The 22,896-nt window shown below is 50.3% G+C and overlaps 1 protein-coding gene across 23 annotated transcripts in view; it reads right to left on the bottom strand.

The window, feature by feature from the left end:
• The window catches only part of TPM3 (tropomyosin 3), a 65,266-nt gene that overhangs the window by 38,970 nt on the left and 3,400 nt on the right, over nt 1-22,896 (bottom strand). For 12 of the 23 annotated variants that reach the window (XR_015947491.1, XM_088659709.1, XM_060269660.2 and 9 more), the window contains exon 1: nt 9,532-9,715. Coding sequence is in view for 21 of the 23 variants with exons in the window: in XM_088659709.1 (XP_088515835.1) it covers nt 9,532-9,663 (132 nt within the window). In the remaining 2 variants the exon portion in view is untranslated. Of the gene's footprint in view, nt 1-9,531; nt 9,716-18,369; nt 18,496-22,896 lie in introns of those variants that run through there. The other 11 variants (XR_015947490.1, XM_088659705.1, XM_088659706.1 and 8 more) reach the window with 1 other exon arrangement.

Here is a 22,896-nt window from a genome sequence, read left to right as displayed (position 1 = left end):
TGACGGCCTGGGAACAGAGGATGTGAGACTAGAAGGACCTGTGGCTTTGATTCATCAGGGTTCTTGCCATGTTCTGTCAGGGAAGCCCCACTCACTCTGCAGCTCTGGAGTGCTATCATCATCAAATTTATTACCTGCCCTTCACCAGGGTGTCCCAGGGCATATTACAACAATTTAAAAAAAACACATTTTTTAAAAGTTAAAAAACTGAACTAAAAGCATAGTACAGTCACAGGAAGGCCCCTGAAAACACATCTCAGACATGAGGATAAAGAAGTACGTCTTCAGCATTCGCCAAAAGTTGGTTCCACGGTGAAGAGGGAATTCCACAACTTAGAAGGCCCTCTACTGTACCACCACCCCCAAACTTCTGAGGTTCACGGAAACACCAAGAGGGTTCCCGTTGCAGAGCTTAACATGCAGGAGGGTCTGTAGGTAAAAAGGCAGTCTTTCAGATATTGGGGGCCCCAAACACTAACACTGGGCACCTTGAATTGGGCCTGCAAACCGAACTGGCAGCCACAAACAAGGAGAGACTCATAAACGAGGCCGTATCAGTACCCTGCGGGAGATTTATGTGCTCTTCTGCCAAACCTTGGCTCTCCCCTGAGGCCGTTTCGCCAAAGTTAGGCATCTCCCAGTGACCAGGCTGTTGTGCAACTGGGCTGCTCTCAGCGAGCTTGAAAGGAAGGCTGGGGGGGGGGGGTGTCCCAATGGCCAGATAGTTGCCTGCTTCCCCAGACTAGCTGTCTCCCTTGTTCAGATGCTATAAATCTTCACTCTTGGCTACAGACCTGCTGACAAGTTACTTTCCCAGCAAGGCGACTCATCCCAGACCAGCAAGCCAGTGGGAGGTGGGGGAAAGAGAAAAAGAGATGGATTATATGCATTTACTACCTAGTTGTTTTTTTGGAGGGTGCAAAGTGGTTTAAAAGCTACCTTGGGGGGGGGGATTTTCACACTAAGAGGGAAGTCAACTTGAGAACAGAAAGGTCTCTGTGCCAGCTTCAGGGAGTTAAGAACTTGGAGGTAAAAAAAAAACTTATAGGGAGGATTTTTTCTTAAGGGTATTAAAGCCTCGGATGTTAATCCAGACCAGTTAGCTCAGCAATCCTTGCAATGAATTAGCCAGCAAGCCAAAGATCAAGAGTCGATTAACGAAGCATCGCATGGACACAAGTAGGTGGTGACATGGAGATTTTAGAGCTGAAGCTCAGCCTTGGCCAGCCAGGTGCCACCCCCCACCCCAAAATTAAGATGTTATGGACTCCAAGTCCTATAAGCCTCAGCCGACACAAGCTGCAGTTACAGCAACTGAAGCAGGAGCTTGAAACTTGAGAGTCCTGTTCCAAACTGGAATGGTGACTTGCAATTCCAAAACAACAACCACCCTACCATAGCAGTTTTTAAGGTAGCCCCAAATGAAAAGCCAAGCACCAGCATCCATTTGCCAGGTATTTGGTTTCCAGCTGGCACCTAGCCCACACCCAGAAACACTAAAAATATACAGAGAGGCAGAATATGCCAAATGAGCTCAGCCTATATTTAAACTTTTTTAAAGGTTTCTAGTCCCTATGGGCACTTGGAGTTTTCACGCGAGGCTCAGAAAGCCGACGGGAGAAGCGAAGGGCTTCTGAAAGTCAACGGGAGTCTCCGGCTAACAACCCAGTTTTTATTTCAAAAGTGGCTACTCGTCCAAATTCCCAGGATTTTGTCCAAGGTGCCAACGCAAGACTTGAGATATTTACTGAGTTTGCTGACATAGGCTCCATCTGCCCTGTCAAAGTGGCACAATGCTGCTTTAACACGGCTGTGGCTTCCCCCAAAAAATCCTGGGAACCGTAGTTTAAGTATGCAGGGATCCCCCCTGCTCATGTCACAAAACTAACGTTTCCCATAGTTCCCTGGGAAGAGGGTTTGGAGTTAAACCACTCTGGGAATTGCAGCTCTGGGAGGGGAATAAGGAACCTTTCCTAGCAACTCTCAGCACCCTTAAATTACAAAACTCCCAGCATTCTTTGGGGAAGGTTGCTCAAAGTGGTATCATCCTGCGTTAAATGTTAATGCTTTAAGGGTTTGTTTTTCTTACAATCAAGTGGTATATAGATTTTAAAAAATAAATTAAATGTACGGTGCCGGTGGAACCATATTCTATTACCTAAAAAAATGGACCAAGCCTGAGAACCTTATGCTACCTTCTTTCTGTTCCAAGGGGCATAAGAATGTGAAGTACATAGGAAGGGGCCCTTCGGAATGAGGCAGGAAGCCCATCTAGTCCAGCATCCTGGCTCCCCCAGAGCAGCCTGATTTATTCAGGAAGTCCAAAAAGCAGGATATAAAGGCAATAACCCCCCTCCTGCCTTCGTTTCCCAGCAACTGGTATTTGGAGTCATGCTGCCTTTAATCCTGGAAGCAGCAAACATTCATCGTGACTAGTAGCTATTGATAGCCTTTTAAAAAAAAACACAACCTGATTTTTATTTGCACGTCAATATACACTACACAGTTATCTATGAAAAGGGGCTGAGATGCTAATATCACCTGGAGATTTACAAATCGGAAATTGATTATTTTATCAATTCTAATTTGAAAAGCACTTGTGTCACCCAATTTAGGGATACAACCCTAACATGCTATAAAGGAGCCACTTCCTGTCAATTCCTTTCAGAGATCCTAAACTCTTGGTGTCCTGAGTTACTAAGCTCCAGCTGTTTATAAACATCTGCATATCCTTCTGTAGCTACAGCTACTAGAGTTGATTTTATTATAAACATGGTTGCATATCCAGCACTACACTCCAAGCAGATTCATTGAAACTGATGGACGTGACTAACCTGGGTCTATTCATTTCAATGGCAGCACTTATCAGATCGCCTTATCTCCCATGCCAACAAATGTGCGACCTTGCCAGACTTTCGGCATTTTCAAAACGGAGGTCATCCTCTTGTCACAAGTGTCAGCTTGAGAGATTTCTTCACACTAAGCATACACTGACTGAATTCCATCGCTTCCCCAGCTACCAAGATTTCTACTTTTTAAACTCAAGGCTCCTTGCCCTCAGTGTTTTGAAGCCAGACCAACAATGCCTCAGAAGGCGATTTTTACAGTACCGTAGAGGGATAAAGATTCAGTTCCCTGTCTGTTTCCTTACTGCTCCCAGGCAGGCAGAAACTGGGTTCTGCAAAATACATTTGCACTTATCTGAGCTTATAAAAAAAAAGGGAAGTGGGCATGCAAGCAAGCAGCAAGCATGCATAAATTCAACGGGAAGTGGCGAGCATGAAGAAAAAATATTGCCTGTGATAAAGGGGATGGGCAGGCAATTAAGGAGAGTCTTGTGCTGCAAGACAAATGCACTTTAGATCCAATACCTAAGCACCCTTGAAGATAATCTGGTGTTAGAAACCAGCTGTGAGCAGTATCTGGTTTCCCGAACAGCAGCCCTAACAAAGAGACAAGGCAAGGCCTTGGTACCAGCTAGCACAGCCGTTTGCAGCCCTATCAGCCAAAAAAGAAGCCAGCTGTGGACCAGAGCAAAACCAAGGCTCCCAGGCCTGTGGTGCAAAACTACATAGATCACCCAATGATTTATATCTGGCTCAGCCCGACAACCCAGATCTGCGTCTTTGGGTGGTCTACATTCTCAAGGAAAAGGGGGAGAGGGAAGGAAAGCTCACCAGAAGCTCCCACAGAGCCTTCTTTCACTCCTCGAGAGGTCACGTTACGGTTGGAGACAGGTTTGCACCCCTCTGCGCCAAATGAAATACCTTGGGGCCTTTCAGTACCGTTTTGCATGTGCAAAAATTGAGGGGCAGACACACTGCTTCATTTCCGATCGGGACACGTCCCATGGCTTCCTGCTGAAACCTTAACTTTTCATGCCACAGCTGAGACTGGGGTAGCTCTGTTGGTATATAGCTCATGGGTTTGAGCCCCACACTGGGCTAAAGCAGGCTTCCTCAAACTCGGCCCTCCAGATGTTTTGAGACTACAATTCCCATCATCCCTGACCACTGGTCCTGCTAGCTAGGGATCATGGGAGTTGTAGGCCAAAAACATCGGGAGGGCCGAGTTTGAGGAAGCCTGGGCTAAAGATTCCTGCATTGCAGGGAATTGGATGATCGTAAATTCTAACTGCTCCAGGGATTGTGGCGTGGTGGACTAGACACCCCTTCCAACTCTATAATTCCATTACTTTTTGGGGGAGGGGGGGAATTCCCACTTTTCTTGCACCCCTCCAGAAGACAAGAACATAGCAACATTGGGGAAACATTGCAGGACTACCAATACAGCAGAATGATGTCTGGGGAGGTTCGGTGTAAATCTACCACTAATGCAGTGTGAAGGGACCCCCTAGAGATTACTCGTCCATTGCAGCCTCCACTCATCATCAAAGCAAAGCAGAGATTGCCAGGGGAAGATGACCCCTTGCCTTTGTATTCAAGGGACACAAAGCTGGTCAGCCTTGATATTGTGTTGTAAAAGTGCCCCACTCCAGAAAAGCAACCAGACTCTTCAGCCACCTATTATGGCAGCTTTCACCAACCTGACGCCCCCATGACATGTTTTGGACCACAAGTCCCATCAACCCCAGCCAAGACAGCCATGCTGGCCAGGGCAAAGTCCAAAACATCTAGAGGGGCAGCAGGCTTCACCCACTGAACCTAGCAAGGTTTGCATCCAAGCAAACTGGAGAAAAGAATCAGCCACGGCTCTGGCCATCACTGCCCATAATGGCCGCTGCTGGGAGTGCTGGGAGTTGGAGTCCACAATGTCTGGAGGGGTGCCAGGCCGGGTGAAGGGCTGAACTACGGGGGAGGTCTGTGACTGGATCAATATATTGGGGGGGGGATCTGGATAAACTATCTCTGCAAGATCCAGAGCACTGCCCAGCTCTTACCAGCGATCACAATTCCCTCCAGCAGGGCGGACCGTGGGCGAAGCCTGCCTCTCCCCCCACCAGCCTAAACTGCCTCATTTCCTGAGCAGGAAGCAGAAGCGTCACCCCACTGCTTCCAGAAGATCCCTTTTTGGAGGAGGCTTTCCGGAAAACGCCTTTCAAAGGAGATCTATGGCGGAGAGACCCCTTGGCCTAACTCTCAGAGGTCCTTCATCCAATACTCACAAAGCTGAACCACAAAAGGGGAGCAGCCCTGAAGGATTGCAGCCCACCCTCCCACATCATGCCATCAGGAAGCCCTGCCCTAGGCCAGCCCTAATATTTCCCCCTGCAGCCCCACCTCCCCGCCCCCAAACTGGCTACTGATGTTCTGCCCTGCAGGCAAACTCAGGAATGGGGAAGGAAAGCAAATATTGATACAGAACTTAACAAAGACTATCGCTCGGCATTGCTGTGTAAGCCTCTAAGCAACGGCTTGTCTCTTTCCATTCTGTATTTTCATATCCATTTATGGGTAGTGTGGGTTGCTTGATAAAAAAAAACCCCGACTTAAAATCAAATGTCTGCATAAACAGGAAGAGGTGTTTAAAGAAGAAGAAAAAGATGGGAGGCCTTTTATCTGCCCCATGTGTCCATGGATTATAATCCATGCCAACCCTACTCAGAGTAGACCCATTCATATGAATGAACATGACTACCTGGAGCTCATTCTTTTCAATAGGTCTACAGCCCTCTGATTATAATTGGGTTTTTTTGGGGGGGGGGTGTACTTTCTTGTATTCTATTATTGATCTTTCTTATTGATAGCTACCTTGAGCAATGCATTTAGGCACTCAAAGAGAAAGATCTCTCTCTCTCTCTCACACACACACACACACACACACACACAAACACACACTATGGAAGAAACATAGGCACACCCCAGCATCTATCCAGAATTCCTCACTGCTTTGCACCACACACTATTCCCCACCAAACATATGCCCCTCTAAGGATGGGACCTGCGGTCTCTTCTGGTTCCTATTTGCGGAGGGGGGGTGCATTTCTGAGCCCTAGGGCCACATTCCCACATGGGCAATCTTCCAGGGACCACACACCAGTAGTGGCATGGGCAACAGGTCAAAAAGGGTAGCTTTGCACAGAAAATTCAGAGATTTCTAGACACACACCTATATCTCTCTCTCCAACCAAGCCAATAAGAACTATCACCATTTAAGGACACATTTTCAGCAGGGCAAAGCAGCCAGGGTCAACAGATCAGAGTGGATGGACAGGGGCGTGGCACTGGAACATCAGGAGGAGAAACCAGAGGTTCCTCATCCATAATCTGCTGCCTATTCAAGGCTCCCAGAATAAGAAAAGATGGGTGACTTTATATGCTCTCATTTCAAAGTCTCTGCCTTATATAGAGCCGGGTGCCTTGCAACAGCACTCTGGGGTTCCCCGCACTCAAAGTCTTCCCCAGCCTCTGCTACCTAGTGCTTTTCAACTGGAAATGCCAGGATTCCAACCTCATGTGCACCTGCTGGATCAGGGCCAAAGCTCCATTTAGTCCAGCATCCTGTTCTCCCAGAGGCCACCTAGATGCTTCCAGAAACTGGCATTCAGGTACCATGGAGGAAGAGCAAAGCAGGAGCTCTGCTGCCAAGTTGTGGGCCCACCCTTACGCTCAGCAACATTGGCCTTGAGTCACCCACAATTCTCTCCTGGAGCTGCTTTGTCCATCTGGCCAAGAGCAGCCACCCCCTCCCCTGCAAACCGAGGCATTTTGCAGCCTCTGATCTTCACGCACGATATAATTAAAAGGCACGGGATTCACAAGATGTAATATCGCAAGCTTTTTAAGGAGAAGGTGGGGGAATTATTAGCCACCTTCGTGGAGGATACGCCTTAATGAAAGAGTGCTTGTCGTCCCTGCTTGGGAGAATGAGATGGGGCTGTTGTTGCCACGCCCTGCTTTGGGGCTTCCTAGTATACCTTCACAGTATACATCAGAGAGACAGGGAGGAAAACAGGGAAGAGTTGCCCTACAGCAAAACGGAACCTCCAGGTGCAGAGACAGTCTACCCCTGAATATCAGGCACCAGGAACAGAACAAAACAAAAAGGCAGTGGCCTTCTCTGGATTGCCTGGAGGGATCTATCCAGCGACCATCGCAGGAAACGAGATGCTGGGCAGGATGGAGCCTCGGCCTAACCCAGTAGGGTTCTTCTGGAAGAAAGAGGCAGGACAGCTCCATACAGAACCTGCAAGCTCAAAAGCAGTTTATTTCCGAACACCAAAAGGCTGAAAATGAGCAATGTGGGGGGTGGCGGTTGCCATCACCTTCACCATTCATTTGTGACCTTTCCAGTTGGACTGTGCTCTGATCAGACAGAACAGTCCTTATGTTCTTGAGAAGCATGATGACCAAGAATGTAACCACCAGGGCAATGCATAGTTAAAACTATGGAACCCACAGGAGGCAGTGATGGCCACCAACCTAGACTGCTTTAAAAGAGGATTAGGCACATTTGCGGAGGACAGGGCTGTTGATGGCTACTAAACGCAACAGCTATGGCTCTGCCTGCACACTTGGAAGGCAATAATGGTTCTGAAAACAACTTGCTGGAAACCACAGGAGGAGAGAGTGGCTCTTGTGCTCAGGGGCTGTTTGCGGGCATCCCACAGGCATATGGTTGACCACTGAGAAGACATGATACTGGGGCAGATGGGCCCCTGGCCGGACCCAGCAGGCTGTATGTTCTGATAGTCACAGGCTGCCTAGTGTTCAGGGAGCAGTAAACATGCATCACCTTCCTCCTTGGTAAGGGGCTTCTAGGTAAAGGTAAAGGGACCCCTGACCATTAGGTCCAGTCGCGACCGAATCTCGGGTTGCGCGCTCATCTCGCATTGTTGGCCGAGGGAGCCGGCGTACAGCTTCCAGGTCATGTGGCCAGCATGACAAAGCCGCTTCTGTCAAACCAGAGCAGCACATGGAAACACCGTTTACCTTCCCGCTGTAGCGGTTCCTATTTATCTACTTGCATTTTGACGTGCTTTCGAACTGCTAGGTTGGCAGGAGCTGGGACCAAGCAACGGGAGCTCACCCCGTCACAGGGATTCGAACCGCCGACCATCTGATCAGCAAGCCCTAGGCTCAGTGGTTTAGCCCACAGCGCCACCTGGGTCCCAAGGGGCTTCTAGAAGCAGCTAATTAGAGACCAAGAGGGAAGAGCAGGGGGAAGAAGACAGGGAACCAGACCACTGTTACCACTGTTTGGATGCTAGACTTTCTACCCAATCCAGTGGGACTCTTATGCTGCACAGCTCACAGCCGCAATGGTTAAATAGGAACCTCCCACGTTTCAAGGCAGAATACCACCAAGAAATGTTTAAAAACACCAGTCGCTAGGGGATTAAAAAAAAACAGGAAAGGAACTCTTGCCTTCATCAACCCCTCACTTAAGGGCTCCCCAGGGGCATCCTGCAAGGGCCACAGCTAGATTATGAGATCTCTCTGGAGTGGCCCAACAAAAGCTCTTCTCAGGCTTTCATACGTGTGTTGGCTCCATTTTAGTTTCCTGGCAAGACCACTGAGCTACTTCCCTATGTGAGGAAAGACTAAAACACCTGGGGCTTTTAAAGTAAGGAGCAAGTAAGGAGGGGGTGCATGGCAGAGGTGCATAAGATTACATACATGGTGTGGAGAAAATGGATAGGGAAGAAAACTAATCCTAGAATCTGGGGAGGGAGTATCAGTCAATGAAGCTGGAGATTCAGGACAGCCAAATGAAGGAGTTCCTTCGCTCAGTAGGAAATTTGCTGCCACAAGATGCAGCGACGGCCACCAACTTTAAAACAAAAATAGATGAGTGCACGGAGAATAAGGCTAGCAATAGCCACTAGCCATATGGACTATTTGCCAGCTCCAGGATCAGACGTGGTAGGCTTGTTCATAAGGCTTTTTGGGGTTCACATGTAGGAGAGGGCTTGGGAGCTTCCTGCAAAGCATCTGATGAGGAGCTGCAGAGGCAAGATGGGTGGGCGGGAAGGATGCAGAGTTAAATAGACCAATGGCCCAATCCAGAACAGATCTTCTTACAAGCAGAGCCGTGGCTCAGCGGCAGAGCATCCGCCTTGCGTGCAGAAGGTCCCAGGTTCAATCCCCAACAGGCACCTACCTCCAGGTAAGGTCGCGAAAGACTCCCTGCCTGAAATCTGCCGCCCTTCAGTGTAGACAACACTGAGCTAGATGGACCAATGGCTCAGTAGGAGGCAGCTTCCGATGTTCCCCAAACAGAGCACCCATGTGTAGGAGCAGCCTACCCCCAGAGGACGAGGCCCGGCAGGCAACTGGTACTCAAGCCCAACCCTTACAGGGTCTCCAGTGGCACCACCGTGGGAAACCTGGAGCCCATCCCCGATGCCTTACTCGAAGCAGAACCATTGATGGAGAAGGACATTGGTCAAATTTCAGTAGGATCCTCTCTGAGCAGAACTAGAGCCACTTTGGCCAAGCGCAGAGGATTCTGGGAGAGTGGCCAAGCGCAGAGGGTTCTGGGTAGCAGCTGCTGCGCCCCCGCGGCGGAGGGAGCTCGCCCTCCCTGCAACCGGCCCGCCCGCCCCCACGGAGCGCCCCCTCGTCCTACCTGCTCCCGGGCGCGGCGCTCGGCCTCCGCCTCCCTCTGCAGCCTCTCGGCTCGCTCGTCGGCCTCGTCGGCGTGCTGCTGCAGCACCTGGATCTTGCGCTTCACCGCCTCGATGGTGGTCGCCCCGGCCATGGCCACAGACTGCCTGCTTCTCCTTCCCCGGCCCGCCCCTGCTCTCCACTCCGTCCGCGCCGCCGCTCCCGACAGCCCCCGCGCCCCGCCCTGAAATACCCGGGAGGCGGTGCCCCCCGCCTTCTCGGTGACGTCACGCGGCCGCGGAGGGCCCCGGATGAAGGCGGGGCCCCCGCCGCCGCCTTCTTCTCCCTGCCCGGCTCTCGCTCCAGCTGCAGGGTTGCCATGGCAACGGGAGCAGGCCGCCAAGCCAGAGCCGGCAAAAAAAGAGAGAGAGAAACCTCAGCATCCTTCTCCATTCGCTCCGCCGCACCCACCCCCAGCCCCACCACAAAGGGAAAGCAAGGGAGGATGAGAGGCAAGAGAACCTTCCCAGCCCCCTTTGCAGGCCTGTTGAAAAGCAATGAGGCTCGCCTGCCAGGGAAGCGAGTGTCTAGCTGACGGATCAGGCCAGCGGTCCATCCTGTCCTCACACTGGCCAACCCAGATGCTGCCCTTAGAGAGGCTCGCTGCTGAAATTTGTGGGGTTTTGCTTCCAAGGAAAATAGGGGCCGGAGCAAGTTGGAAGCCCACCTGAGCGGCCCTGCAGGATCCCCCAGCCGTGTCGTAGAGCTCAAAGCATTCCTATGATTAACATCCACGAGCTGCACCAGCCTGGAAAGCCTAATAACATAAGAAGGGCCTGCTGGATCCAGCCAAGGGCTCATCGAGTCCTGCATCTTGCTCTCAGATTGGCTGAACAGTTGGTGTGGGAAGCCCACAAGCGCAAAAGCATTCTCCCCTGCAGCAGTTTGCAGCGACCATGGAGGCAGGGCAGAGCCATTGTGGCTAGTAGCCACCTGCATCAATTTGTCCAATCCTCTTTTAAAGCCAACCAAGTTGGTGACCATCACTGCCTCGTGCAAAAGGAAATCCCAGTGCCGTGTGAAGAAGCCCCTTCCTTTTATCTGTCCCAAATCTCCCAGCATTTAGCTTCGTTGGACACCCACGAGTTACAGTGTTTAAACGTGAACTGAATTGAATTTCTTCCCCATCCCTAACAGGCTTCAGCCCAACCATTCTCCCAAAGCATGATGTGCTAACCATCACACACATAGTCTTTTAAAAAGGCCTTTTGGCCTTACTAATTCCTTTGACCTTTCCCATCCACTCCTGCATGTTGGCATATTTGCTATACCATAAAGGGGGAGTGGGGTGGGGGAGTTAGGAGCCTAGGCCTGAAGACTGCAAGGACAACTAGGTACATATATGGGCACGAGAGATCCAAACTCAACCTTTGCAAAACAGCATCTGGGCTTTTTACTGGGAGATGAAGCAAGGCTGGGAAACATTCCATTCCAGTGAGGTCTTTCTTCTCACTCACTCACGCACGCATACACACACATACATCGCCCTCTGACAAGCCTGCTCCCCCTTTCCCTGATCAATGGAAGATCTGAGACTCTAGTTTCCAGCTGACTTTGCTGCCAGTTATGGCTGTGGGTTACACATATTTGACCAAGTGGCATTTGCCTGGTGCGTCAAGGCACTGCGGGAACATCCAGCTATAATTTGTATGTCGTTTCTCTTGGAACAAGGCGATGCAGCCGGTTTTAGAGCATGCTGTCTGGCCTGCTAGTCAGAAATAGTTGTGTAGAAGAGCCCTTATCAAACTCTGCAGGCCTTTCCTGACTGAGAACTAATAAGGAGAGTTTTTGTTGCAGCAAACAGGAACAGCACAGGCTTGATCCCACTGCTGTCTCCATGCACAAGACTGAAAAGAAACATGAAATAGCGCAAACAACAGCTGGGTGACACTCCCATTTCAAAATTCCGATTCAGTGTCTTGAGGATGGGAATGGAATTGTGAATAAGAACCTGATAAGGTACAAAGTTCTATTGAATCAGACCAAACGTCTGTCTAGGCCTCCACCCTTGGAACCTTGGAACCCTTGGAGCCATAAGAAGAACCTACTGGATTGCGCCAATGTTCCACGTAGTCCATCATCCAGTTCTCACAGTGGCCATCCAGATAGTCTAACTGGGTAACCCTCAAGCAAGACCCAAGCACAGGAGCCCTGTCCCCGCCTGTGGTTTCTAGCAACTGAGAGTCAGAAACATTTCTGCCTCTGAGTGCAGAGGAAGGACATGGTCATCAGAGCTAGCAGCCATTGAAGCAACGTAGGAAGCTATGTTACACTCATTGTAATGCCTGGCAGCAGTTTTCTGGGGATTCAGACAGGAGTCTTCCCCAGGCATACCTGGAGATGCTAGAGATTGAACCTGGGGGTTTCGACATGGCACCGAACTATGGTCTTTTCCTCCATAAATAAAGCAAGATTCTAGTCCTTATAGTTCCAAGAAAAAGGCTGATTTAAATAGGAGCACACAAGGTCACCCCATTCAGGACCAGTCTAGTCACTGGGACCATCTAACGGATTGAGGTTGAAGCCCAACAAGACAGAAACACTGTTTCTAGCGGACAGGGGAGAGACAAGTGGGGGAGGGATTCCTTGGTCCTGGATGGGTTAACACTACCCCTAAATGACCAAATGTGCAGCCTGGGAGTAATTTTGGAGGTACAGGTCATTTCTGAGTCCAGGGCAGCTGTCTACCCTCTCCATCTGGTACACCGGCTGAGACCCTGCTTGTCTGCGCACTGTCTCACCAGAGTGGTACATGCTCTGGTTATGTCCCGCTTGGACTACTGCAATGTGCTCTACATGGGGCTACCTTTGAAGGTGACTCAGAAACTACAAATAATACCCTCCTTCTGTTCCCACACCTGGTATCCAGAGGCACACTGCCTCTGACAATGAAGGAGGCAAGATTCACCTTCCTTGGAACTTTTTTTTTTTAATTACTAGTCCTTATTTTTCTGTGAAGATCTGCTTGGGAAAATGGTGGGTTTGAACCTGAAGATTCCCAGATGTCAGAGGGCAGTGCTTCATATAGCTCCTTGCAACTTCTCCACTATACCAGAAAAAAGGGAGGTAATTATGCAATAGTAGCTTTGAAAAAAAATCAGAATTAAGTAATGCAAAATAGATTAAATTGTGCAAATCACATTTGCATAACATACCCAGGGTGCAGAATTCAACTATTGTTGCTCAGCATGCATTAGTGATGCAGAATTTTGATTTTATTTCATTCTCTAAAAAGGTTGGCCCATAGCTAACAAAGCCTTCAGGGGTTTAAGGGAGGGCACATAACATTCCTTCCTTGAGGTATCTGTCTCTCCCCCCCACCAGCGTCTCAGTTTAGCCCTTCAGCTGTAAATCAGCCTGGGGGATGAGCAGCCATCTGGAGTCGGTTGGAGGAAGACTCTTGAATCCCTCCCGCAAAGCCTTTTTGCCACCCGTCACTCCTTCCTCCTTCCAGTGGGGTCAGCATACCGATCCTGACTTTGCAATTAGCACCCAAGGAGTGCTGAGCATTCCTTGGCACCAAGGCCCGGCTTCTGAGGTTACTCTCACCCTCCTGGAGCCCCCCTGCAGGGCGTCTAAGTGGTTAGGCCGCTCAAGAAACTCGCAGCTAATGTTTCTTCTTGGGCCTTCCTCCCATGTGTTGACAGCTAGCCAGTACTGCGCAGCAGATCTCAGAGAACAAAACCCCACCATCCCAAGCACTCCATACTTAAATTCCTGTACTGCTTAATGGGATTGAAGGAACTTTTCCTCAATAACTGTGGATAAAGGGATGTGTTCTCTAGCCCCCTCTGCTGGACAGATGTGGGCAGGAACTAGCCGAATCAAGGCGGAGGGGGGAATCGATGATCTGAGACCCCTCCATGTCCTGTTCATTGTGCATTCATGAGTATTTGTGCTCATGATGCTATCAGAGCAGTCATGTGTGACCCCGCTGTCAAAACTATTTGTCCCCTGCAAGAGTTTTGGTGCGGACACACTGCTTTGTTTCCAATGGGCGCTTGTTCCATAGCATCCTGCTGAACTCCTGTAAATTTTTATACTGTACCACAAATATTCTGGCTACAGCAAAAGAACATGGAAGCATCTCAGAACAACTAATAAAGCAGAACGATGTGGAGATGATCCCATACCCTCCAACATTTCTCCAATGAAAATAGGGCCGTCCTATTTCACAATAGGACAGGTGGCGCTAGGGACGCGGGTGGTGCTGTGGGTTAAACCACAGAGCCTAGGGCTTGCCGATCAGAAGGTCGGCGGTTCAAATCCCCGTGACAGGGTGAGCTCCTGTTGCTCGGTCCCAGCTCCTGCCAACCTAGCAGTTCAAAAGCATGTCAAAGTGCAAGTAGATAAATAGGTACCGCTACATACAACGGGCATTTCCGTTTGCTGCTCTGGTTCGCCAGAAGCGGCTTAGTCATGCTGGCCACATGACCCGGAATCTGTATGCCGGCTCCCTCGGCCAATAACGCGAGATGAGCGCCGCAACCTCAGAGTCGGTCACGACTGGACCTAATGGTCAGGGGTCCTTTATTCCACAATGATAATGATAATACTTTTTTTATTTATACTCTGCCCATTCGACTGGGTTGCCCCAGCCACTCTGGGCAGCTTCCAACATATATAAAAATGTTTTAAACATAAAAAATCCCTATACAGCCTTCAGATGTTTTCTAAAGGCTCGGGGGTTGCATAACTCCATACGCTCCAACATTTCACCAATGAAAATTGGGACATCCTAAGGAAAGGCGGGACATTCTGGGATCAAATAAAAAACTGGGACAGTAAACCCAGGACTGTTCCTGGATAATACATCCACTTGGAGGGTCTGTGATCCAGAATAAATCCACTACAGATGCACTGCTGTTGTGTCGTCAGTGATGAGCCAGTGGGCAGTAGCGGTTTGTGTTGGACTAGGCTCTGGGAGAGACCAGGGTTTAAATCCCTGCTCAGTCATGAAACTCTCTGGGTGACCTTGGGCCAATAGAAGGTCACCCATGAAGAGACACAGCCCCAAGGCACAAAATTTGCCCCCTAAAATTTGCCCAGTGCTGTGGCATACACTTTCTCATGCCCCCATCCACTGGCGGCCATCAACTTGTATGGCTTTCAACGAGGATTAGACAAATTCATGGAGAATAGTGAGGCTATCAGTGGCTACAAAGCCAGATGGTTATGTTCTGCCTCCAAAGTCAGAGGCAAAATACCAGTTGCGGGGAACTCCGGGAAGGGGGAGTTGCTCTTGTGCTCAGATCCTGCTTGTGAGCTTCTCATTGGGGCATCTGGTTGGCCACTGTGAGAACAGGATGCAAGACTAGATGGGCCATTGGCCTGTTTTGCCAGCCAAGCTCTTCTTATGTTCAGATGTGTCCAAATTTAATTTGGAGAAAGGGCCATCCCTCCATTCTTTAACTCCCTAACTTCTGATAGAGAACAAAAAGTCACCCTAGTCAAACCACTGGTTCATCTAGCTTAGTACTGTCTCCACTGACTGGGGGTGGCTTTCTGGGGTGTCAGGGCAGGGTCCAATCCTTCACTTTGTATGTTTATACCTTTGAAGGTGACTCGGAAACTAAAACTAATCCAGAATGCGGCTGTCAGACTGGTGACTGGGAGCGGCCACCGGGGCCTTATAACGCCGATCCTAAAGGATCTACATGGGCTCCCAGTATCTTTCTGAGCCCGATTCAAGGTGTTGGTGCTGACCTTTAAAGCCCTGAATGGCCTTAGCCCAATATACCTGAAGGAGCGTCTCCACCCCCATCGTCCTGCCCAGACACTGAGGTCCAGCTCCGAGGGCCTTCTGGTGGTTCCCTCCCTGCGAGAAGCCAAGTTACAGGGAACCAGGCAGAGGGCCTTCTTGGTAGTGGCACCTGCCCTGTGGAATGTCCTTCCATCAGATGTCAAGGAAATAAACAACTATCTGACTTTCGGAAGTCATCTGAAGGCAGCCCTGTTTAGGGATGTTTTTTTAATGTTAGATTTCTTTGTGTGTTTTAATATTTTGTTGGAAGCCGCCAAGAGTGGCTGGGGAAACCCAGTCAGATGAGCAGCATATATTAGTAGTCCTGGGGGCTTCCTGAAGGAATCTGGCCACAGGATGCTGACCAGTGTCATGCTCTAGCAGGGCTCCTCTTCTTCCCAGTTCTTCCCAGTGCTATTTTTCTAGGAAAAGAGGTGCCAGAGCTCACCATGAACTTCTCTCTTGTTCTCTTAGAATGACAATGGCACCCACCTGAGAGGTACTGGGCCTGAGCTCCAGCTGGGGGGAAAAGCCCCAGTTCTTACTCTGTTCCACCGAGCAGGATCCAGAAAAGGAAGTGATAGGTGGCAGGAGGTGGCAAAAGCTCAAATGTCTGTCAATTCCCCCCCCCATAGGCGATAAATCTGTACAGATAATCCCCTCCGAATGCCAAGTGGCAGCTGCTCTAGGCGCTGACAGCCCTTAGCTGCTTGACGGATGGGGCCAACGTTCGCTCAGGGAGAAACTCAACGCCATTGTTTTCCTAGAAACTGCCACCAACAATGCAAGGAATAGGGAGTGTGGGGCAGGGTGGCGGGGAACCGCATAACTTTCCCAGCTCTTCCCCGGCCATTAGCGGGAGAGTGCCAGTTGGGTTTCCACTTATCCCAAACTCCCGCCTGTCAGTCTTGGGGCAGATTTGAGGCAAAAATCTGTCCTAAGGCACAAGTGACTCAGAGTTTCCAGTTGCAACCCGCGCACGAGATAATCCACTTTTAAGGAGAATTTCTCGATGACCTCGGCAAGCAACGTTCTCTGTTCATCTTCCCATTTGCAGGAACTGCCTGATGCCAACTTGGGCCATCAGTTCATCTAGCTCAATATTGTCAGCAGCAGGCATGCTTGGTTCCCAAGGGCCCAAAGGCCTTATGGGGAACTTTCCAAGGGCCACATGCCGACAGGGGGCGGGGCTATAGGCAAAAGTAGGCTGGTTTGTACACATATTCACACACCCCTCTCTGCCCTCTGTGTGGAAAAGCAGGATCAGAGTTCAAGGACATGTCGCAGCCAGGCAAAAACACTCAGGGGAGGCGGGTGAAACAGGGACAGTGAAGAGCCAGAAAGAGAGGCCTGGAGGGCCGCATTTGCCCCCCCCCCCAGGCTTGTGGTTCCCCACCCCTGGTCTACAAACTGGCACTTGCTGTCAGAATCTTCAAATCAATAGTCCCTGGAGATGACATGGATTGATCCTGAGACCTTTTGCATGCAAGGCAAATGCTCTACTGCTGAGCTACATCCCTTCCCGTTAGTTTAGGACAGAGATGATGAGAAAATGGGAGAGCAGTATCCCCAACCTGGTGCCCTCCAGACGTTGGTGGACTCCTCAAAGATCGATGGATATGACTTTGTACAACAGACTCCATATGTTTCAACCATGCAAAACTCAGAGGTTCTTATACACCTGCATGCCTCTGTCCAACCAGGCAATCAGGAGCATTAGCAGAGTTCAAGGACACACTCCACCCAGGGCAAAACACTCTCGGAGGCTGCAGAGCTGGACTCGTGAGGGTGCTATGGCCTGGGGAGTTTCCCAAGGGCCAGATGGAGTAGCCTGAAGGGCCGCAGATGAGATTCCCCACGCCCTGCTCTAAAAGAAAGTGAAGGAGACTCTCTTCCTGTTGGCAAACACCTGCCTGCTTGTTCACCTGAATTCTCTCGTTGGTCGCCGCAGGTGAGCAGCTGTTGATGATACTAATAGCATTCACGGTGTTAGAGGGTAAATTAAGCACTGTGGGCAACTGTGGAGCTGTGTTTGAGTTTTTAAGCATAGACATTGCTGGGGAAAGACCCAGCCAGGGACAGTTGGTTCTCCGGGTAGCTCCTGGCGTTGTGCAAAAGTCAGCAGCGGTTTGGTGAGCCTAACCACAACGTTTGCTGTAAAAGATAAGGTTATTTTCAGAACCCGAGTGTTTCCTTTTTCCTCACTCTCCGCTCCCCACACTTTATGCCTTTCCTGTCAAGAGGCCGGGGGGGGGGGTCAATCTCCTTGCCAGCTCATTTTGTACCCTGGCACTGTGTGGCTTCTGGGTCGATTTGTCCCCAGGATGGAGATGGGCAAACCTATCTATTTTGGTTCCTCTCCATTTCTCATTTTGCATATCTTACGTTTGTTTCTTCACATTTCCATTTTTGAAAAAAAGAAAAACCAGCATTTTAATGCGCATTTCTCTTAGCGTTCACATTTTTGTGAGCAATTTCCTATAATGCACACATTTTTCACAAAGCAATTCCCCCCTAACATAATGGACACAAGAAGGGTCTCCCCTGCCCTCCTTCCTTAAGGTCCTTTAGCATTCATTCCAATTTGGGGCCAGGCAGCTCTTCAAAACCTTCAAAGAGAGCAGGGAAAGTTGGTGCCCATTGGAGCTGGTAGGGTAGAAGTCGGGGAACCTGACAGTAGGTGGCGCCAGAGCCAATGACAGGCAGAGCCCACTACTGTAATTCTAGCTTTGTCCCCATCCTCCTCCTCCTGATGGAGCTCTGAAAGGAGCAATCCTGAGACTAAGAAAGAGGAGGAAGCTGCCAGGCAGGACCACCTCCTTGTCACCCGTGCAAGTAAGAAGGCAGGCAGGTGGAGAGGGGCAGGCCAAGGGCAGTGCCCCATTCGCCCCAGTGGCTCAGTTCTGTTGAAACAGGGGACTGCCCTTTGCACAGCAGGACCCACAGCCATTCCAGCCACGTGGTTTGGCCCCGCAAAAGTGCTGGGTGAAAATGCAGTCCTGCTTAGGGAAAACAAATTCAGAGAGGGGCGTCCCTCTACCCCAGACCCATACATACGTCAGCCGCCTTCTTCTCCGCCAACTCCAGCTTCTCCTGCGCATCTTTGAGAGCCTCTGAATATTTGTCCAGCTCGTCCTCCGTCCCCTTCAGCTTCTTCTGCATGGCGGCTAATTCATCCTCCAGCTGCAAAATGAAAGGGGAGGTAGTGTTTACCATGCGTCCGCAGTCCTCCTTGAGGCCTAGAACCTTGAACACTGAGGAAGAAGGGCAAACCTGCCCCGTTTGGTTTCTCGTTTCTCCCCAGAATTAAGTTTATCCACATTTCTGTGTCGGCCACAACAGGAGAAGCTTCACTAACTGATTTAGCTGTGATTCTGGCATTGCGAGGGGCTGGGCATGATGTCCCTTTGGGGGTCCCTTCCAGCCCTAGAGCTCTATGATTCTATGATTTCTGCAGATCAGGCCGCCTCTGGAGGCACAGCAGCCGGTCAGGCCAATTCTTTTCTGATCAGCTGGCAACCTTAAGAAGACATCTAAGCTAGATTCAGAGAAAGTGGGTGTAGGATGTGTTTTATTGTGTTATTAATATTCTGTTGGGAGCCGCCCAGAGTGGCTGGGAAAACCCAGCCAGATGGGGGCGGGATATAAATAATAAATATACACAACATAGATGATGATGATGATGATTGCTCCCATTTACTCTTGCAGCCACAGAATCCACACCTACCCCACACCTGCCGTTTCCTAGAAAAAGCTGTATTTGGATGCTTTCCCTGCCAAATCAGCTTCGATCCAAATTGGCCGGGGAGGGTGAGGGATGACCTAGCTGAGTTTTAAAATGGCAATGTGTACATATTCCCAATGTGAGGGTCCTGGGTTCAATCGGCATCTCCAGACACTTATTGAGAAGGCTTCTTGCCTGAAGCCCTTGAGGCTGCCTGTCAGTGCATGCAGTACTGGGCTAGATAGACCAGTCAGTGACTCAGTGTCATGGCTTCCCCCCCAAAGCATCCTGGGGAGCCCTGTGAAGGGTACTGAGAGTTGATAGGAGAAGGCCCATCAGAGAGCTACAATTCCCCCCCCCCGACAAAACCCTTTTCTTTCCCCCATTTTGTCTTCAGTCTAACCTGGGCGTGTAGGAACACAAGTCCTTATTTTAACAGGCATTTGCTCCGGATGGGACTGCCCGATAACAGATTGCATTGCAAACCGGTTTGAAAAACCTAGTCGTATACGCAGCACACATTGAAAGAGCTCTTATTCTGCTTTAAAGGTCAATGGCTTCCTCCAAAGAATCCTGGGAACCGTAGTTTGTTAAGGGTCTCCTAACCCCTCTCAGCTCCCTTAACAAACTACAGTTCCCAGGATTATTATTTTGGGGGGGGGGAGCCGCAGCTGGCCAAGTATTATAAGAATGCATTTAAACGTATGGTTTGTGCGTGACCTGAATATTTACAGGCCGGTTTTTTAAAAGTAGGCAGATTTGTGGATGTGTAACTGGTGGCGATTCACCCGTGTGGCTAAGAGAGAACCTCCATGTCCAGAGGCAGTCTATCTTGTGATGCCAGAATTGGAGATGGGGAAGCTTTGGGCCCTCTGGATGTGGCGACCAGGGTTCTCATTGCAAGCGGATGGCAAGGAGGTGAAAACATGGAAGGAAAAGGGGTGGGACAGCGAGAAAGCATAGAAGAATCATAGGATGGCAGAGTTGAAAGGCACCCCAAGGCAGTGGCGTAGCGCTGGGGGGCGATGGGGGTGCGTCGCCCCGAGTGCCACCCTGGAGGGGGGGTGACACTCGGTGCCCCCCCCATTGGGGAACTTTTTTCTCTTCTGTTGCATGAGATTTTTCAACTGTTCTTATATGTTCTTTCAATGCTGACTTCATATCTGAAGTCAGGTTTGTTCTGTAAGCTCTAGTTTTTTTTGCAATTCATGTTTTTAACTTTTCACCAGAGCCAGAGCCGCGTGGGGGGGGGGGGTTTGACAAAAAATTTTCGCACCGGGTACCACCTGGGCTTGCTACGCCTCTGCCCCAAGGGTCATCTATTCCAACCCCCCTGCAATGCAGGAATCTTTTGCCCAATGCGGGGCTCGAACCCACAAAGCTCGAAGCCAATAGCCCCGTGCTCTACTGACTGAGCTATCCCAACTGTGAGAGAGAGATGGTTTCGCAGAGAGAGAGGGGGGGCAGTTGCAGAGAGGGAGGAGAGAACCATTAACTTCAACGGTTCTACTCTGAGCTGGAGAAGTCTAGGATGCAACCCAGAACCTCCACTTACAGTGGCAGTCTACCTGTGCCTCCTAGATTCCGAGAGCAAGCCACCTGGAGGGGCTGTTGCCCTCATATCCCGCTTGTGGGCTTCCTGGAGGCATCTGATTGGCCAATGTGTTTGGGGGGTGCAGGATACTTTGGTTTGACACACACACACCCCAGGATGCTCTTCTGTTCTGCCCAAGCTCCCTGGTGTGTGAGATGGGGGCACCCTGAGTAATCTCATGCCCGTCTGGAATCGCAGAATATAATATGCCCATCCTCACATGCCCCCTTTCTCTCCCCTATTGTCAGCTGTTTGGTCACCCTGAAGCCATCCTGATCACGGGGGCAGCAGCAGCACCCGCCCAGCCCTTCCTTCCTTTGTTTGCCAAGACTTTGTCAACCGTAAGGAATGTGAAACTGGCGCTGAGAGTTGTTAGGGGATGCCCTATTCCCTTCCCAGATCTACAATTCCCAGAGTTCCCTCTGTCAATGACAGTTCCCAGGATCCTTTGCGGCGGGGGGGAGCCATGTCTGTTAAGGGCGCTGAGTGTTATTAGGAGACTCATTCCCATCCCATCCCAGAGCTACAATTCCCAGAGTAATTTAACAACCAAGCCTTCTTCCCAAGGAACTCTGGGAATTGTAGATCTGGGAAGGGAATAGGGCATCCCCTAACAACTCTCAGCGCCCTTTTGTTAACTACAGTTCTTTGACTGTTTAAGGCACAGCAAGCCTGCAACTCACACGGGGGTTACGTCCTGGGAATCGTGCCTAAAGCCAAAATCGTGTATAGTCAGAACCAATTGAGTTTATTGGGGGTGAGATTGCCAAAGTCTTCCCCCCCCCCGGGGGGCCTGCCCGCTTTCCACCCCCTTTAAAAATCAAAATTAAAAACCGGTTTGTTTTCCAAGCACGTAAAACTGAACGCGTGCAAGTTAAATGTGTGTTTGTTGTGTGCTTACTGTAGTGCAGTACTGCTTTGCTTCCCAGTTATTTACTTACCTGTTGATTCACCTCATTTCTACCCCACCTTTCCCTACAAGGAGCTCGAGGTGGCACACTTGTCGCTCCTCCTTCTCAGCCAACTACCACAACGACAACCCTGCAAAGTGGGTCAGGCTGAAAGCGAGCGACTAGGCCCGAGATCACACCCAGCGTGCTCCATGGCCAAGCGGGGTGTTCGAACCCTGGTCTCTCCCAGGTCCCAGTCCGACCCTCTAACCCAGGCATCCCCAAACTTCGGCCCTCCAGATGTTTTGGACTACAATTCCCATCATCCCTGACCACTGGTCCACTTAGCTAGGGATCATGGGAGTTGACCCAGGTGGCGCTGTGGGATAAACCACAGAGTCTAGGGCTTGCTGATCAGAAGGTCGGCGGTTCGAATCCCTGCATCGGGGTGAGCTCCCGTTGCTTGGTCCCAGCTCCTGCCCACCTAGCAGTTCGAAAGCACATCAAAGTGCAAGTAGATAAATAGGTACCACTCCGGCGGGAAGGTAAACGGCGTTTCCGTGCGCTGCTCTGGTTCGCCAGAAGCAGCTTTGTCATGCTGGCCACATGACCCGGAAGCTGTCTGCGGACAAACGCCGGCTCCCTCAGCCTATAGAGCGAGATGAGCGCCACAACCCCAGAGTCGGACACGACTGGACCTGATGGTCAGGGGCCCCTTTACTATGGGACTTGTAGGCCAAAACATCTGGAGGGCCGCAGTTTAAGGGTGCCTGTTCTAACCACTACACCACACTGTCTCTTTAAATGTCCAGCGCTGTGTTCCTTTGAGAGGGTTCTGCGGCCAAACAGAGTGGAAGGGATTTTATAGAATAATTTCCAGTTTATGCGACTGGTTGGGGTGTTCCTCTCTCTCTCTACCCCCCTCCCCTCCCCGCCATAGTTCCTCATTGCCTTACAAGGAAACCATGAGAGGCTTCTCAAAGCACAGACAGAGAGATATCCCCATCTCTAAATTCCCTTTGCTCTCCCAGCCTGAACAGACATGAAACATTACTTGATCTCTTCTGCCCTGCCTCCAGGCAAGGTCAAAACAACACGCAATCTCCAATATCCTAGACATTCCTCCCCCCCCCCGACAAAACCCTTTTCTTTCCCCCATTTTGTCTTCAGTCTAACCTGGGCGTGTAGGAACACAAGTCCTTATTTTAACAGGCATTTGCTCCGGATGGGACTGCCCGATAACAGATTGCATTGCAAACCGGTTTGAAAAACCTAGTCGTATACGCAGCACACATTGAAAGAGCTCTTATTCTGCTTTAAAGGTCAATGGCTTCCTCCAAAGAATCCTGGGAACCGTAGTTTGTTAAGGGTCTCCT

Source organism: Zootoca vivipara, chromosome 16 (assembly GCF_965207765.1).
Source record: "Zootoca vivipara chromosome 16, rZooViv2.hap1.1, whole genome shotgun sequence".
Classification (NCBI taxonomy): domain Eukaryota; kingdom Metazoa; phylum Chordata; class Lepidosauria; order Squamata; family Lacertidae; genus Zootoca; species Zootoca vivipara.
This window is presented reverse-complemented; position numbering and strand designations above follow the sequence as displayed.